The 20,420-nt window shown below is 35.5% G+C and overlaps 1 protein-coding gene across 1 annotated transcript; it reads right to left on the reverse strand.

Moving 5' to 3' along the window:
* Positions 1-2,656: 2,656 nt before the first annotated feature.
* On the reverse strand, positions 2,657-9,640 carry LOC130012395 (sacsin-like). The gene is made up of 2 exons (XM_056100232.1): positions 7,121-9,640; positions 2,657-2,660 (listed from the first exon to the last, which is right to left on the reverse strand). The coding sequence occupies exons 1-2, from the start codon at positions 9,427-9,429 to the stop codon at positions 2,657-2,659; spliced, it is 2,313 nt and encodes a 770-aa protein (XP_055956207.1). The 5' UTR covers positions 9,430-9,640.
* Between the last annotated feature and the right edge of the window lie 10,780 nt (positions 9,641-20,420).

Below are 20,420 nucleotides of genomic sequence, written 5' to 3' on the forward strand. Positions count from 1 at the left end.
GACACAAAAAAATAAAAATGTTTGATATTGGATGGCAATTCTTCATGGGCTTGGACATCTTTGTTTTAGGCTACATAGCTATCTTCCTTAGACTTGGTTCGCGATAATGTAAAAGACCGGATAATCTAGCCAATGTTGACAACCAATCTAGACTACTATTCGTGGTATCGCGTACGGAAGCCAACTGATGACAGACGAACCAACCAATAGACTACGCGTGGGCGTATAAAAAGAAGTGTGTACATTGATGACAGTCTTAACAAATTAACTTATTCTTACGAATTATTTTTGTTGATATGCTGATAATTTTTCGTGTTAATGTACAGGCTGGGGTGGAACGGCTTTCGTTATAAGCATCATGTGGAATATTGGGATAGCTGAGTGTGTCGGGATATCTCATTCGGGTATGTTCTCCAATTGTTGACTGTAGTTCTGCAGCTAATTGTACAACATTAGGATATGGTAACCCACTGGCAACACTATTCAAATTATGGTCCTGACTCACTTTATTTGCATCTATTGTATACCATACAGCTTTCAAAGCCTTTTCAGCTGACTGAATCAATACAAATTAAAAAGTTTGTTATTGCTTACACGTTATATATTTTTATAATAAATAATGTATTTTTACAAACTTATTCAAATACATCAATTCATTGGTATGTGTAAGTTTTTGAATGTTTTGTTATGTTCTATAAGTTAGTAATATTCTCGCGGCGTTTTAGTAATAGACAAGTTTCTTAAGAGTTTTAAGTTACTTGTACAAACTGTTCCCATCCTTTTAAAACAACATATAGACACATGGACATATATACATACCTGTTGACATTTGTAACATATCCAGTTATGTGTATTTGCGCGACTAGATAGAGATTGCTCCGCTGCTTTCAAGTCCCAATCTGCTTGTTTCAGCCATCTTACTGCTTGTCCAGGTGATGGGTTTGGTTGATATTGAGCTGATCTATGGAAACTAGTATCTGTGTAATATCTTCTATTGGATCTTTGTTCTTGGGAATACCTTGCGTGATTTCTACCTGTCGAATGCACGTTGCTGTAAAATCGTTCATATGAACGATTACGTTGTGATCTTGTTGTACCATCTGTTGCACCATCTGTTTCGTCAGGAACGGATTCGCCATCTAAACCAAGGCCTCTATTCAATCGTTCCACATACATAAATATTTTTTTTGTGATTTCTGTAGCTTTCAAAGCATTATATGGGTTCTTATCGGGATGCCATTTTAACAACAGTCTTTTGGTTACTCGTTTTCGTTCCTTTTCATCTGAGCACTGCCATGCTCGCCTCATCGTCTGACGAATGTCTTTCAAGATCGTGTTAATGTCTAGTTCCTCAATAGTATTACATTTTTGTTGTTCTGTTTGGCTCCCTTCACTTAGGACTAATTCCCGTGAGGTATTTGTGTTATTCCGGTGGAATTTATATATTCTTGTAACTGTAGCTTGAATGGGCCTCTCCTCTCCTACATCAATACTATAGCTTGCAAACTCAGTATCAGTTTCTGCCTGTATTTTCCCCACAATTTTAGCGTATATAAAATATGGCGAATCTGTGGTATTTCGTTCCACGTCCACATCCTCAATATCAGGATCAAAAATTTCATATCCAACATAATCTCCTTTATCAAATTTATTGAAGCTGTTATCTAAAAGCCAGTGTAATCGTTCAGGGATACAAGTACCGGGTGGAGGAAATAAAATATACCTTGAAACAAAGTCATCAGTTTTAATATTTTCCTTATCCAGATAGGATTCAATTTCCCGTGGACGTTCATCAACCATCAACTGCCATATATCACGAAAATGGTGTCCAATATCAGCATTAAAGATATGTCTAATTATATCGGATAATTTTTTGTCTAATTTAGAAATTACTTTCTGGGATTTATCTACATACAAGGTATAGGTCGTAGTGTTGTCATTGTAATTTTTCTTAAAATGCGCTGAACATGATTCGTTACTTTCGGGCACAACTTCGCCGCTGTACATTAGTATCGTCATAAGATCACCCACTTCAAATACTTCGATATCAGTGAAAAGCTCTATACGTTTATTCAAGGCTTCGTCATATTTAGCATCAGAGATTGGTTGTTGTTCTTCTTCTTGGTTGTGTTTTAATAGACGAACAACGCCATTTATAAAACTTTCATCGATTAACATATTCTTGATTTTCCGAGCCACACTACCTTTGGTAGCGTTATCAATGCAAGATGGTTCAATTGTAACGTCAAATAGTTTAGTAAGCTTCTTCATTTGATATTTCTTTGGCCACACCGTAATCGACCAGTTTTTGATTTGCAGGGCTTTTGCTCCCACAAAATAACGAAATGATAGTTTTGACACCTTTCGATATATATTGTTATTATCAACAAGAACCAGTTCTGTTGACTTGGCCATTAGAGTATCTGTATCCGGTAGATACAAATGTGGTTCGTTCATTAAATATCCATTTGGTGGAGGTTCTTTCCACAAGTTGTTGAGTTGCTGGATACATTCCCCGACAGTGGTCGAAAGATTGGGATCAAGTGCTTTACCACTACATTCCGTAAAGATTTCTCTGAGGACTCCGAGGTAGATATCGGGCACACCGGTATTTATAGCTCCGAGCTTTTCAAATAGTTGACGATAGCAGACAAAATCAACTGGAATTCGAAATATACGATTTTTTATCAGCTGGCCATTGCTAGGTTCGATGATTACTTTTGAGGCTTTTGTCATCAGCATTTGATCAGGTAAAAATATGATATGGTAGTCTTTGAGATCAGAAAGTTTTATATTTGTGTGACGTTTCATGTATTCATATAAATTGGTAAATAGTTCGACCAGACTTGTTGTATTTATTTTCTGTAACCGATCCACATCTGCTAAATTAGTACATATGTTCTTAAGATGATCAATAAATGACCTTGGGTTGATTTCAGTTTCAATACCGAGAAAATTATTCGAACAATCATATACACTTGATGGTAAAATATTCGAAACAGTCCAAACGTAATCAACACAAGAACTTTTGAAGGAGCCATTAAAACATATGAATCTGTCTCCACAACCATACTGTGGGTGAATTCCACTTCTGAAATCCTCATTAGATAAAGTCAAACGCGATACAAATTTGATATTTTTTATTCTTTCACAAAACTGTTTATCTTTGATGTAATCTTCATCAAATAAACATGTTACTAGTAAATGAGACTGTTCTCGACTCTGGTTTGAGACGCCAGAACTTTCGACGTTTTCGGCAAACTTGACAAACATTTTCGGCGATACTTTAACTTGCAATCCAATCAGGATTAAAAATCTCTTCCAATCCTGGTGGTCAAACGGGGGTGGTGGAAAAATCAGATGGTCACACATAACCTTAAATACTTTGTTGTCCCGATCATAAAACTGAGAGACGGTCCTAGTTGTTCCATCATACTGTATACATTTAACATCCTTCAACTTTCGAATCAATTGGTCTTTTTCTGCGGTATTAAGATTGTCGAGGAGAACATCACGAATGTATTGCAAATGGATGACCTGATTCTCACTGGTAAAACCATGAAAATGTTCTAAAATATAGTTAGTGTACAGATCAACTGGTTTGTTTACTTGGACACCAATTTTCAAAAAGATGTTTTCAAGATCGTAGTGGTATCTTAATATTTCCACATTTGATACCAATGACCAATGCTGGAGACCGTCTTTGGGTACACGATCCTTTGAATCGCGAAGGCAGGTGTACGTTGTACTTCCCGCACAAAGAGAAACCATTTTACCATCATGTGTTGGAAATATAGGTAATCGTTTTACCAATTGTACGTTGTTTATGTCATCCAACTTCATATTAAAGTATTTCCACAAGGCTTCAGATTGCTTGATGTCTATTGAAAGCAGACGTTCTATAGTTTTTATCAATAATTGCAGAACATCTGAGGGGTTTCCGATGTTTACTACAAGTTCATGTATGAATGGTGAGATCATCAGCAATTCCGGTATTTGCAATCCACCCAGTACTTCAACCACTTTTTGATATGTAGAAGTGTCTGGTACGTTGGTCATATCCATGATATGACTAGCCATTGACAACGGATATAGAACTTGTGTCTTACCTTTTTTAACCGGCAGTAAAGAAAATGAGTTTATATCCTTCAGTGCAGATACAGATAACCTCGCTCTTGCAGAATCACTCGGTAAATGCCCACAGATAAATTTCCAAGCCTCTACAAGCCATTCCTTACTGACAGGCCTGTTGCCATCCCATGGTATAATTTCATCATGACAAATTCTTTTTTTCTCTTCGGAATGTTGCATCAAATTAGCAAAACTGTGTAAGTTCCACTTAATCAAGGGCCCAAATGACTGCAAGAACGTCTCCATCAAATTTATTATGTTGCAGGCAAGAAATTCGCTTGAATGTTCGGGTAACAGTCCACAGAATTTAGAAACAATAACTGTACTCTCAACATTGAAATCTTCTAAAATGTTATTCTGCCTCAACAAGAGTGGTGCACCATACAATATATCAACATTGTTCTCTGTTACATTTTTTATCACAAATTTTAGTACTAATTTTAACGTTTCGGGTTTCCTAAAAAGAGTATTAGATATGTCGCATGGTAATTTGTCCAGTTTACATCGATTATTCAGTCCAATTTTGGAATATGATTTTAGGAACCGCAACACATTTTCCGGTGTCACAGTTTGAACATCTATTTTATAATATTTGAATTGTTCTAATAGCAATTCAGACGACTGCAATATCATCATGCCTAATTCTACTAAAATCTTCGCTAGATTATCTTTTGTTTTTGGCTTTTTATCCATAGTACTATGCATAATTGATATTCCACTGGACCTATAGCAAGGCGTAGACCCGTGTTCTTTAAAATAAGTATGAAGAATGTTAAAAACCCCAGAAAAGTCCCCATCATCTCCAACCTGTATATTAACCCATTTTATATTCCACCAGTTATTTGTGTTGTTAGTAAAAACAGGAAACATTGGACATTTGTTTCTTGCAATCCATTTATATATATATTTGCTCAAATCTTTCCAAAATATGTCTGTGGCGTTTTCAACTATCGGGAAAAGTTTTTCAAATTTATCAACGGTTTTCTTTAATTTCTCCACGTCTAAAACAGTTTGTCGTGAATTCAATGGATACCCTTTAAAATAGTTGAGTGCGGAAATGTAAGCTGGAACAATTACATATTTCGCCAGGTGTGCATTCCACTGGCCTTCAACTGAATCCTTCTCGCACCTTAAATTCCTTCTTGATTCATGATCCAAAGCAAATTGTCCGTTTATATGTACTGGGAGACCTGTTTGAATCGGAAGTGGTAAAGTACAATATGCATTTCCATTTACCTCACTTGAGAGACTGACAGCCACTCCACCTCGTGGCAATTTTTTAACAATGCCTTTATCATAGGCCTTGCTCAGTTTTTCTGGAAATTTATATTCGGGTAAAAATCCTACTCTTTTTACAATAGCAAACTGTTCAGTTTTATCAGATGTAGTTTCTTTCAAGTTTAAGGTTATTTGTATTTCAAATGGTGCATTGAATGTGTCCGGCTGTAAATCACCCATCTTATGTGATAGAGCACGCAGATAGTTGTTGTATTCTTTCTGTTTCTCTGTATCTTTCCTAGTCATCTTTGAACATAATTCATGTTCAATATTTAGAACTCCGTTTTGATCAACTGAAGCTATCTTAATTTTTGTGATGTTTTCTAGAAATAGCATACAAGGAATTATCTCCACTTTAAGCTTTGTGATAATTTCTTCTATGTCCTGTGTTGTAGTTTGTTCACGTCTTATCTCTGAAGTTGCTGCCATGCCTTTCGTTCGTAGTGGTAGACGAAATAATGTTCCTTTATCCAACTTATTTGTAAATTGTGGCAGATAACCTTCCATAAAGTCTGTGTATCTTCCTCTCAGCCCAGAAACTTTAAGTTTGCTTCCAGGTCTCCGTTCAGTTGCACTCTGTAGATATTTACGGTGGGGGTCGCAGATACAAACTAATTCTCCTATATCACCACCTTTTGACCAGAAAGATGGGACGTCTGTAACATGGTAAACCGCATTGAAACCCACTCCATACTGACCAGTTTTAAGCACTTCGTCACTTTTACTTCCTAAACCCAGAGCTTGTATACCCTTCAAATCTAGTTCAGAAAAGCAGCTGTTATTGTATATACACAGTGCCGGTCCTTGTATCTGACTTAGACTATCATCGGGTAGAGAATTTGTTTTAAGTTGTCTAAAGTCTTTTATGAAAATAACTTCTGTAGCCCCTGCATCATCAGCATTCTGTAACATCTCTTTAAGTATAGATTCGTCACATGGATATCCTTCTAGTATACGTTTGATGCGGTTTGTAAGATCTTCGTGTTGGCCAAATTCTGAAAATAAAGGGGATGATAAGCTTTCAATGTCATGTGATCGTTTTGATTTGACACCCATGAGCTCTGCTACACTTCGAGAAAATTTTTTATGAAGATGCGTTTGGGTCAGGTCATTTGGTAACCACGGACTGTCATCAAAATAAAGGTCTTTTGTAAATGTAAGCACGCTGTTTTCATCAGGCAGTTTGATGGATCCAAACTCAGGCGTATCTACATTTTGTTGATCACATAATCGTTCAAATTCGTTACACAGTCTATTTACACAGTCAAGTTCATCTGATGAAAGTTTAGCACTTCCTTTTTCTTTGGAAAAAAGCAACAAGGCCCCAGTAAGCATAGACAAAGTTAATTCTATCCGAACACCAAAAATCACAAACAAATCTTTATACCGTTTGTATCTTGGATCTACCTCGAACAAATAGGGTGATAGATTATTCCTCAATTCCATCACCATTTTATCTGCGGTTTTTAATGTCCTTTCATGCAAAACAACTGCCTTATATTCTAATGACTGTTTAATATAATGGATATCTTCTTCATTGTTATCTTCAACCACTTTACACAAATAGTCATAGATATCTCGGAAAACAGTATCTAGAATAATATACCCATTATTCTTCAACCCAGATTCCATGGTATGGTTTGAAATTTTTAACAAGTTTTCTATCACTAGCTTTAGATCAATTTCAGACCCTAAATGTCGCACTCCTAACCATTTCAGTACATCGGTAAATTTACTGTTATATGTATATTTATTTACATCAACGACTGGTTTTATGCATCCTACCAGATGTCGACATTCCGGAAAATATCCGTTTATAGGGGATGTGAATGGCCGTTCTTTATTGTCACCACCGTACCACGGAAGTGTCCAATTATATGGTGGTCTTTGTAATGTCAGGAATTCTAAATTAGAAAGTTCTTTGCGAATTTCATCTGGGCATTTTTGATATCTCTGTTCTGCGTCACGCGTAGACGTCATATATCTTAAGAACTTTTCGGTGCGATTGATCAGCAATTCCGAACGCCCGGAGTGCAAAACAGATCGTATCCTTTTTGGCAAATGCTCCCATTCCAGTTCATCTGTTTTCATTCCTAGGTTCTGTAAAACTTTTAATGTATTATACTTTGTAAATTTATTCTCTTCGGGAAAACATTCTTCTTCCACAGAAAAAAGGTTAGCGAGTTCTCTGTTAGGATGTATTAGTTCAGCAGGTAACTTTCGTTCCCCATTTGGTTTTGTTGGGATGCATTTGTGTAGTGCAATAGCATGGAGTATAACTTTATTACCGCTTAAAATTCCATTCAGAATTATCTCGTCAAGTTCTTCTTTTTGCCAAAAAGCATTCTTTAGATTAGGAAAGACGATCTCCTTGTAAAAATCATCTACGGATACTATTCGTTCATTTATTTGATTTTCACACCCAGAAAGTTTGAAGTTGTTCAACAAGGCTGTCGGCAAATCCACTATTGTAACATCAGCATCAAAATTTGATAACTTTTGTTTTTCTTCAATAACAAAATATCGTAGTGCTCTTAAGGCTATATTTCCAGCATCTTTAATTGTTGTTAATTCTGGACAAAGGATAACAGATTGCTTCAAGGACACAATCCCGTTGTTAGAGGGGAAAACTGCACAGTCACCTTTACAAATAGTAATATAAACTTCCCTGGTTAATATCTTATCATGTTTGGGTTGTGAAAATATAAAAGGCCATAACCTATAATATTCCTCTGGTGACAGACGAGCAGCCATTGTAGTTAACATCCGTATATATGCTTGACTTCCAGCATCTTCTAGTAAAACTGTATTCCATCTATCTTCAACACATTCTGATTCCTTGTCATCTTCATTCCTCCACATCAAATTACGTCTACTGGATTGTACAGCAAACGAAGCATTAATATGGACAGGTAACTTGGACTTAATCGGAAGGGGAAGAAAACAGAATAAATGTGACTCCTTGTAGAAACCTGGAATATTCTGTACCGGTACTTCAGTAAGAGCAGTGGCGGCTACAGGTAGAAGACCCTTGAATTCATTTCTTTCAGCTTCGTGTATTGAAGACCCCTGACCAAAACTCCAGTTGATTATACATGGAACAGTAACGTCTAATTTATCTAGACCGCAAACGCTCTTAGAGCAGTGTGTTATTGACAGGGTGATCTTTATATCCTCGGTACAGTAGGCATCAGGATTTCTTGCTTCAGTTAAAGTCTGAAGAACAGACTGTCCCGAATGGTTTGACGATTTTGATACTTCCATTAATAATTCAGGTTTCCCAGATGAAGAATCCTTTTCTAGGTGATAAAGTTCAATCTTACTCACATGCTGTGTAAAAAGAAGTAAGTTACCAGCTCCGTCTTCTATCTTCTTAATAAACTCTTTCATTTCAGATTTTGAGTAGCTTATATCCTTTATTTCGCTTTTAGAAGCTTCGTCCGAATTTCTGAGTGGTAAGCGAAACAGCGTGCCTTTAAAATGGACTCGGTCTTTGTTCACGATACTACATCCAAAAACGCCTTCAAATGGATAAAACTGACCCTTCATTTTATTCCGCATTAATTGGTTTCCAGGAAAATTCAGATTAATCTTTAATCCACTTTTTCCAAGATGAGATTCGTGTGGGTCGAACACAACGTAGGTTTCACCAGATAGAAAGCTTGGAACATCTGTCAAATTATACACGGAGTTAAACCCTAAACCAAATCTTCCTATCTTCATACTATCGTCTTTCTTCGTAGCTCCTGCTAGTTTGGTAATGTTTCTAAAATCATCTTCAGTAAAGATGGCATCATTATATGCCCAGAAGGCTGGGCCTTGACATGGAATCATGCCTTCATTAAAGAGACACGTTTGAGCTTCTTTTACTATTCTTTCATCATACAATAGTTTAACAGTTGTAGCTCCAGCATCATCCGCATTTTGAATAATCTCTTTCGGTATTGTGAACCCGTCAGTGTAGTCTTTAAGGAGATTATGTAGTCGGGTAGTTAGAGGCTCGGTTTGGCCATAATTCATGTCAAATTGTTCAGCGTTACATAGAACACGATCTGTCAGGACAGGGACTTTAAATATTTCAGCTGTGTCTCTGGAAATTCTTTTATGGATGAAATAAATTGGGTCAATCTCTGCTTGCGTTGATGTTGAAACTAAATCACTCAACCAATCCTCGTTACATACAGTACATTCTTGTGCTGGTTTAAGTTGTAGGACATCATCTGATTTAGTAAATATTGGCAATAGTATTACTTGACTTACATCTTCTTTTGAACTGACCAGAGTATTTACAATCTGGATAACAAGTGACAAATCTTTTGTAACCACTTCTTGAGGTTGATGTTCGTTTACCTTGTCATGCTTGTCTTTAATTTGATGCAATGTTTTTAACAATACCTCATTTGATTGCTCTGATTCACAACCTATCCCCAGAAACCAGTCCTTAAAATCATAAAATGTATCTGGCAAGGAAAACATATACGGCTCAAGGGGAATATCCGATTGTTTTTTATTCAACCAAACATCTTCTGGACACTGAAATTTGCCTTCTGAACCAGTCCAGATCACCCGTTTCTGTGACAATCCTGTAAATATCTTATGTTTGGTGAGAAATCCATAGATGTGTTCTAAAACTGTCATAAATTTTGATTGTTCAGTAACAGATCTTTCAGAATAGTCTTTGGATACAAACAAGAGTTGATCAATAACCGAATCTGCCATCGTCGATATGTTCATAAGGAATTTAGTTAAGCATGCAGGCAAGTCATTTCTGGCAATAAATTGTTTTCCACCAACTAGGTAAACATAATCGTAGTGGATGAGCTCGCATGGTTTTTTCAGTAAATTGTTATGACCTTCGGCTGCAAATTCTAACTTTTCAGGATAACTGTTTGGGCGATTGTCCATAACTGGACACCAGGTAAGAGTACTCAAAAGCTGGGTTGTGTCAACATTCAATCTGTTTTCATCTGTATTTAGATACTCCAACAGAGCTATAGATATATTAGATAAATCTGATTGTCCATTATTCAGATATTGTTCATTGATGAAATTGGCTGTATTCAAGATTTCGTTATCTTTAATATCACATACTCTTCTTAACCCAAGTTTTTTTAGATTTTTTAGATTATCAACATATCTAGTGGAGGGGAATACTGACTTTTTATAATGGAACAAATCTTGAAGAAGCTTGGGTTTTGGATCAAACAACTCCGATGGACGGCAATACTGGCCTGTTAGGTTTTCTATAAATTGAATACTTCTTGCTAACTTCATCTTTAGCTCATCATTTTCAAACGTTTTTATATTTTCAACAAAGAACTCCATAAATTGTAATTTTTCATTCACGGAATAAAATGATCCACTGCTGAGATCCTGAAGAATCTTAGAAATTATTTCTGAAAATGATTTTTGTTTTGCTTCTAACTTTAATGCTACATGCAATGACTCCACCAATTTATCAGAGCACTGGATCATCTTTTCGCGAGGCTTAATTGGAATATGTAGTTCTTTGCTTCCATCAAATATTTCATTCACATCATCCAAGCAAACATCCATTTCCACTCCAGGTGTCAATGAAAATAAATGCAGTCTTCTGAGAAGTTTCTTCGTGTTTGAAATATTTACAATTGTATTTAACTTTACAAGAAGCGCCTTCTTTTCTGAAACGGAGCATCTAGAATTAAAATCCTTAACACTCCTCTTCATAACTTGATCATCTTCTGTTATTCTTCTTAAACAATTCGCCAGCCCCGCTGGTGTTGGATATTCCACAAATGTACCAGCTACAACAGTAGATATATATTCTGGTAATGATTTATATACCTTTATATTCAACTTTTCTAAAGCTCCAATAAGAGGTTCGCGCAGGGAATCATTACCTGTATATGATTCCAATATTGCTATCTCCGATGTTTTTGTGAGTCGCTCTTCAAATGTTTCTGGGTCTTTATATGGTAATAACTCCAAACTTTTAATTTTCTCGATAATTAATTTTTTGTACTTGCCAATGTATGTCCATACCAAATCCAACCATTCTTCTAAAGATTTCGTCAACTTTATTCCTTGCCATTGGTTTTGCTTTATACACAGGTCTATGAGTTGTGAAAAATCATTAGGATCGAATATCTTTATCTGAAATTTACCTGAAAAGGTCAGTAAATTCAATTTTTATAGTAAAAGATTCTCAATTATCCTATATCTTTAGGAGCATTTTTAACAAGATCGTGTTATTCTAAATATAGAATACTGTTCAAAATTAACACTTTAATTTATATTTTATCATGCAAGCTTTCGAAATGTTTTCTTACAAGAATAGAACAATTACCAATGGTTTTGGTATGATCCCCAATACCTACCTATTTCACGAGAACATTGGTTCTGAATCTTTAGATATAAATCGGGTTCCAACTCTAACTTGACGAAATGGGATTCTAGTCCAGGAAACATCTTAATGTCATCAACATGCTCCAAAATATACACCGTTTCAGTATTCCCAGTTGTAAACGTACAGAAATTGCCATCTGCTAATGGTAAAAGCTCTAAATCTTGCAAGCAATTAACATTATTGTCCAAAATATAATGAAGCAGATTTAATTTGACCTTCAAGTTGAGTTGGCTACAAACTTCGGGATGTTGTAAAAGTTGTTCTCTTAAATGTTCAGCAGAAATAAATGTTATTGACCCATGTTTTCGGAATGCATCTAAAATACAAATGGGAGCCCTTGAGAAATTTCTACCACAAAGAAGATACGCATGCTCAACTGAATCTACCATATTTTCGTCTTGAAGTTTCGTAAAGACTGTATTTTGTGGTTCTGCCCATATTCCCCCTTCCCGTTTAGTGAACATGCATGCTGTAGAATACAACTGTTGGAAAATCGGATCAATTATATTTTTCCAATTATCAGTAACATTTCCATTGTTTGGTAAAGTTCTATAAACTACATCTGCTCTCTTGCTTCTTTCTGAACAGGTTAATGGCTGTGATCTGTGATCATCTATAAGCTGTAATATCAGGTTGGTGTAGACTTGTGGTAGAATTTCTTTTACCAGATATTGATTCCAAAGAATCGATTTTTCTGTGTTGCTATTGTTTCTATCTTGTTCAGAAGAGTTCCATCTTACATGGTGGCGGTCTTGGCTCAAAGCAAAGAATCCATTAACATGAACTGGTAAACCTGTTAAACTTTGACCTTCCAATGGTAAAGGTAAGAAACAGAATACGTGTCCTTTTGTGATTGGTTTAGATAAGCATGCTGCGATACTTACATAAGGACTATAAGGCCAATCATCATCTTCAACGAGTTTCCTTAATTCAGCACTGACATGACCACCATGATAATGATTGATAACTAACCACTCATTTTCTGAGGTTTCCATTTTCAGCCAATCAAATCCTTCACATCTCACTTTAGGTCTCAAAATATTTTCAATTGGTTGAGAAGAAAACTGTCCACTGAAGTGTTCTATTTCCTGTACAAAGCGTTTCCTATCTTGTCTTAACATTAATAAATCATCATCATCAAGACAAACTTTAAACAGTTTCCTGGTCTCTGGATGTCTCTCGTAAATTTCTATAATTTCGATCTTCTTTAAGAAAAGAAGAATTGATGGTGCAAGTGATGTGAAACCATGAAAAATGTTACGAATTTTGTCCTCATCATAAATAGTTTTACACAAACTTGACTCAACAGTCCTCAGTGGAAACCAAAATATTGTGCCATTGAAACCATCTTGAAAGACTTCTGGTGAAAATCCAAATATTCCAGACATCAAATCGAGCATTTCCTTCTGACTTTTTTCATCTATTATTTTAAGTTTTTTAGTGACGACAACATCATGTACATTAGCTGCTGGGTTTATTATCATCAGTTTACTTCCACTTAGAATGAGAGGAGTATCTGTGAATATAAAGACACAATTACTACAGTTAAGTATACTGATATCTGTGGACTTTATCCTAACATAGATGTTTAAATATTTATAAAAACGCATACCTGTAATATGAAAGACTGATTTAAATCCAAGTCCAAATCGTCCAACTTTAAGGGGTTCATTTTCTTTCTCGCTACACTGTATAGCAGCTATACCTTTCCAGTCTGTTTTAGTAAATATTCCATCGTTATATACACACAGTGCTGGTCCCTATATCAAAAACACATTTAGATTTATATATTGCTAAATATTCACACTGTTAAACAAAATCGCCGGCGCAGTACATACAAGTTGTCGTATGTGTATACACTTTAAAATTTTCATACTGTTTTTTTGATAAGAATATTTTTGCTGCTAGAGCATTTACTGGATTTTACAATATGAGTAAAGGTAATAACTCTACAAAGGTTTCTTCGTCTCGCTAATCTGAACAAAGCATATAAATTTCCAGCAGATCTGATTCTAGAAATTCGACTGATTTCTTCATCTTAATAATGTATATAAAATTCAAGAGAATCGTGTGATGGTCATTTTTGTGACATGGCGTTCACAATAATAATCCCTCCACCTAAACAATACATACACTTTTCACACTTATCGACTGATAACTTTTGACACTACATGAGTACATCGTTCACAAGATTCTATTACAATATCTCTGGGAGTTTTCAACAAATCATCGAAACAGTATTTCCCGTGGTGTTATAATGTAAACCACGCATATTAATTTATAAAAGATCAGATGATTAATACAGAATGTTCACGAGATATTGTTGCAAAGACAGTCGGGCGGATGTGGGCGTGTGAAAAACTGATCTTACAGAACTTTATATAATTAGCAGCAAAGTATCCCCCACACCTCGCACACCATTCTTTTTCTTTTGGTCTTCTGGAAAGTGGATTTCAAATAATCATCTTTAAAAAGGCTGTAAATTTATACGCCAATATTTTAATTGATTAAATCCATCTTATGATTTTGGGTGATTTCCGAAATTACTCCAGGCATATGTGTTACTCCCATTCATTTGGATTACAAAACATTGCTAACACTCTGTAGCAGGGCCGGATTAAAGGTGGGGGACTGACTGGGCTGCAGCCTGGGCCCCAATATTCAAGGGACCCCACAATTATTTCTAAAACAAATTTTGTACCATAGATAAATATCATGTGTTTCGCCTGAGTTTAACAAGGGAGACATACAAATAAAGTTCAAATTGCTTTTTTGTGAGTGTGACGGACAATGACCAGAATATTCACCCTTTTCACTGTTGATGCAAGGGCACCGGTGACATTTTCAGCCAGGGGACCCATGTGAGCTTCATCAGGCCATGTTCCTAAAGCAACAATTGCTGGATTCACAACATCTGGACGTTGCTTGTATTCTTTACAATTCCCGAACTTAAAATTACGTTATCTGCAAACATGTGAACAGTAACGTCCAATTAGAGTTTGTGACATAGTGACCTCCATGGAAACCTTGACATTGAACGAACTTAGCGACTCGGTTATCACAGGTAGATATTTTAGCTTGAAAGCGCGAGACTTGGTATTCGCGATGATCGAGAAATCTGATAGGCTCCCAAGCTCTGGGAATACCCACTTGAAATAAGTGCCGAAATGACGGCCTTGATAAGATGTACGTAGTTAAAGCGAGACCAAGCCTTCTATTGAATATGCATCAGGCCATGCTCTGCAGGTCAATATTATCATCAAATTATTTTTAGATGGGCCTAAGCTCATTAAAAAAAAAGTGGGCCTAAGCCTATAAAGAAAAAAGAAAAAAGAAAAGATAGGTTGTCAGGCAACGAAACATACGCCCACAGCAGCTATATAGTCCGGGCAGTCAAATCTGATTAAGAGTAACAACTCATTAAGTAATTATCAGAAAACCATTAGAATTTGTTTGGTTTTTATAAAGTTCTGCCCCATGCTAACGTTTAGTATACGAAACTTTTAACATCATGGATTTAGCTGTTCAAGTCATAAAGATTCATTGAAAATCAATATACTTGTTCGTCTCAAGACCTTAAACACTGTGTATCAATCTGAAGTCAATCGGATCATAACTTTAGCCTCTAGAGCGTCGCAAGATTTTTCAAAGTGACGGACGGACGGACGGAAGGGGGCGACAACAATATACGACCACATTTCAATGTGGGCGTATAAAAAGGAAAAAAAGAGAAAGAAAAAAGAGAAAGAAAGTAGTGGGGGGGGGGAAAGAAAGATGATATTCGTTTACTTCTGTGAGTTCGAAGATTCTCGCTATATTCTGTGATGTGCGTCAACAGAACTGGTATGCGTTTATACTGCATAATACAGTATTATGAAATAACATCGCCGTAAAAATGTTTAAAAGCCGTTAATGGGTTTGGAGAAAATATTACAACAGGGGTTATACCGTAGTTTCAATCCCTATTGTCGTGGGTTGTGGATTGATGTTTAAAAGTCTCAATTCATTATTACTTATAAGACATTTTGACATATACATCCCCAACGTTTTCTAAAACCCATACTGATGCGAAACCAAAACATAACAAGACTCATAATTCGGAAACGCAAGAACTTGTAAACATTATACACAACTGTTTCAGATATCTGGCTTCTTGTGATCTTACAATTCCTATTCAGATTTAGCAAGAACCGTGCTTAGTCAAATCGGTAAAAACTCCATATTTGGAATGTTTTCAGAAACAGGATCAATATATCTGCGTAAAATCGATACTCTATTCTCACTAACTGAACAATTACAACCAGTTTGAAAAGAAGCGTTTACAAGAATTGTGAACAGGTTGGCAGGCACACTGACGGGTAGGGATGACGATAAAACATCCTCACGCATAAAATATGAGAACACATAAATAAGTTTAAAGGTCTCCCGTCATTCCGATTCCAACTAAAATGTACCTGTGCTATGAGGCTAAGCAAATTAAATAAATACATTATAGGTCACACACAGTCAATATTACAACATATTCAATAATTAAATATGTGCATAAATAATTTTACCTTCATAGCAAATTGTATTGGATTTTCTTTCCACATTTTTAAAGGTGTTGATGGCTGGTGGTTTTTATTTACAAACATAACTTTGATTCTAGTAGCTCCACCATCTTCGGCGTTTTGTATTAACTCCTGCAATAAATATCCCCTTTTAAAATGTCTTCTGACATAGATGCTCAAACAAACCATATTTTGAAATTATTCTATCAATCAAAGCATTTTCACTATATTCCGGAATCGGAGCAGGGGCTGCTTTCTGAAAATGACATGGGGGCGATGGGGAAGGGGTGGCTATCAATTTCAAGTAGGTAGAATGGTCACTTTTGTTGCTATAATGTTCCCATAATTCTACAAATAAGCTAACAGTGAGGCTGATGTCCCCAGCCAGAATCCAAAAATGCACACTTATCTTTTGAAAAAATATCGAGCAATCAAACTGATTAAAGTAGCCAAGTCTCTAACTCAATATCATCCGAAGTCTTCGACATTGAAACACAAATTATTTTTTAATTAAATCAACATTGATGTTGTGATCTTGCCGGGAAAAGATGGGCTTCTGATATCCAATATTTAAGACAAAATAAACATTTTACCATTGGTACACGAATCGTGTATCATAATGCATTTCAGCGTCATGTGTACACTGTTAGAAATTTATGTAAAATTACAGTAGTACAAGTAGTTTTTGTACCTTAATTATCGGTATATTCTCCACAATATAGTAGTTTTACCAAGTCTGGCGTATTTTTACGGAGTTTCGTGTATGTTTACAGAGTTTCGTGTCTTTTTTTACAATAGACGGTGATGAAATCGAAGACACATTCAAAATCAGTAAAAATACATTCTAACATATGTAATATTTCCAAACTGAACCGAAAATAAACAAGCAAGCATGTAATTTTACAGATCTTACGTTTATTCACAATATTTTGTAAATTTACTTTTAGGTTCGAAATATAAATAAAATTACAGCAGTTCTCACTATAATAGTTAAAAACTAGATAATGTGAAGGAAATATGCTGAAAATTTCTGTCAAATTGCTCCACTCTGAACCGAGATATTAGAGACTGAATGATATAGGCCTATAGCCTCGATCATCATTACTAAACTCAGTACGATAAAAAAAAAAACATACTCTTGATTATCCATTCTTGAATTTAATCATTAATGAGCGTTGAGCCCCAGATCGGACTCAAATCCAGTGAAAATCCAACACATAAGATGGCATCGAGAGTTGATTATGGTCTTTTCATGTTATAAATGTCTATAATAATTTAGATAACATTTCAGGCCTAAAGAAAGACCTGCAATAGGCAGATTTAGCTATTGCATTATGTATGTTTAACTTATTGGTAGTTATCGTATTCGGTAAATTTATTGTCAGACTCTCTTAGCACGCAATTTTAGAGATTTTACGTTTACTCACATTATTTTGTATACTTTCAGGTTAGAAATATAAGTAAATTTACAGCAATTAAATTATTTGTTTTTACCATAAAATGTTCGGAATGCTTACCAAAATGATGTATATTTACCAAGTTTCTTTCTTTTTTACAATAAACTTTGACGAAACCAAAGGCACTTTAAACCCCGGTAAAAATACATGCGTAATATTTCAATATTGAACTGAAAATAGCAAAGCCAGCAGGTAATTTTACAGATTTACGTTTCTCCACATTATTTTGTAAATTTACTTATTGGTAAATTTACTGTCTCCTATTTTATTTTAGTATTCCATAGCAACGAACCATTCCTAATAATTATCTTCTTTAGTATTCATCCTAATTTATTAACCATAATATGGACAGTCACATTTTGTGAAATTTGGTATATTGCATGTTATATATATCTAATTTCCTTTTTTTATACGATCTACAACATGTATTATTATTCATCGTACGTTAATCAGATTGTAAGTATGTTCATAAACGTATAAAAAAATGTTTTGACTTCCTGGCCACAGGTTGTATTATTTCGTAATCAAGTTCACTTGAAGACGGTTAATTAAACCGATAGGCCAGTGTTTCATTGCCTACAGTAGACAGTACCGCAAGCTTACACCTGAAAGCCTGGAACCGCCGCAATCATTCAGCGGCGGTTTCGACTTGTGTTACCTATTGGCTTACAGGATCAGTCTTATGTTTTATTCAATTGAGATTGTATTTATCTTACGGTGAAATTGTTGTATAACTTAAAAAGGGGGGGGGGGGTAAACTGAAGTTAAAATCATAGTGGGTTTTTTTAACATTTGTCTGTAATTTTCCATTTACTGCTTTTAGGTAAATTTACATTTGGAAGTTAAAAAACAAACTTACTGTAACCGTTCATTTACTGTGTTGCGGTGAATTTACAGTCCAAAGTTAAAAAACAAACTCATGTTATTTTCCATTTACTGTTTTTAGATAAATTTACTCACAAAGTCAAATTACAGAAACTCTGTAATATTACAGCTGAAGGTTTATTTACAGTAAATTTACTGGCAACTTTTGCTGCCAGTAATTTTCATGTAAATTTACCAGGTCCCTCATAAACCTATCCGTTACTCGAAATTTTCCTAGAAACTGGGTGATCCAGACTGCACCTGCCTGCGGCCTCGCTTCGTAGGCTCGATCATTTACCGAGGTTTATAAGGGACTGGGTGATACAGACTGCTACAAACAAATCTTATTTCCGGGCTGATGAAGACGAATATCGGCAAGTGACAGCGCTTCAAGTTTGATTTGTAATTAATAACGCTGTTAAATGGCCAATTTAATTACATCGGAAGCTGAATAATGATCAAATAAGGCCTCGTTGGCAATAAAAACGACGGGTAGTGTTAGAACTAGTGAGTATTGTGAGATGTTAGCAGACGAAATGCCTTGAAGACGTGAAAACAAAGATGGCGGCTGAAATACCTTCTTATATACTATAATATATAGCCAAGCAGTAGTAAGAAGTTTTATTTTAATCCCTTCAAGTGCCTGTGATATATTCCACAAGTGATGTCAAACGGTGACGCGACATTCTTGTCTGGAGAACATGCGCAATAAATACTATCAGTGTAGATTGGAATAACAAGACGCTAGAGATTGCCATTCGATTGAGACTTCCGGCGTATTTCGCCGAATATAACTGATTAGAAATTACAGTAAAAAAAGAAACGATTGAATGTAAATCATTTTATATATACATTCATATTACATTATTATATATGTTGCGACCTATTTGTGTCAATTTCTAGATCCCAAATATTTGCGACTAAGCTCCTTTAACTATAAATAGTCTAAGCAGAAAATGTTGACGATCTAATTCAGTCAAGGTTTAGAAGTACCTGGTAGTGGAACTATACGCAAAGTTTCATCACTCTCTATCAGTTATAATCAAAGTTATCTTGTCCCAAAGCATTGAAAATGGAATTGCTTAGCTCTGCTTAGCTTTAGCAGAAATGTTAATCATTGAATTCAGTCAAGACATTCACCTAATGAACATCTATCTATATCAAGTTTAAACATTCTACCTCAATTAAAAGCAGATTTGTTATATTTAAAAGAATTAACCAATGAAATTCCTTATCTCTGTTTAGTCTTAGCGGAAAATGTGTATCACCTGATAGACACCCATACTAAACTTACGCTGTCTGTCTTGTTAGCCCTGCTTGAGAACAGACACAAGCTAGTTGGCCGACATTTTAAGTCCTAAATCGACGATTTTAGTCGAAAACACTAAGTATACTTCGAGAACTGTATTAAGTATTTATTCTGCTTCCATTTAATAAAATTGAAAAAGTTTATTTAGTCTTTGTGTGTATATGACAGATATGAAACGGAGTAGAACCGCATTACAAAACAGTATACTAATTTTTGGATATGGCGGCCATTTAAGGCAGAGATCTAATCTCGAAATATGAAGTAGATGGGTCTCTGTGTGCAGAATGATAGACACCTACACCAAGTTTGAACAATCTACCTCAGTTAGAAGGGGGGTTATTGAGTTCCAAAGTCTCGACCAATCAGACTGAAGTCTGTACTTAGCCTAAGCAGAAGATACAGGTCACAATTCTATGGAATACAATTACTGCTTTTTACTGAGCGAC

This window comes from Patella vulgata, chromosome 4 (genome assembly GCF_932274485.2).
Source record: "Patella vulgata chromosome 4, xgPatVulg1.2, whole genome shotgun sequence".
Taxonomy (NCBI): domain Eukaryota; kingdom Metazoa; phylum Mollusca; class Gastropoda; family Patellidae; genus Patella; species Patella vulgata.

Coding starts and splice junctions, on each gene's coding strand:
- LOC130012395 (XM_056100232.1), bottom strand. CDS start 9,429: ATGAATTATGGCCAAACCGAGCCTCTAACTACCCGACTACATAATCTC.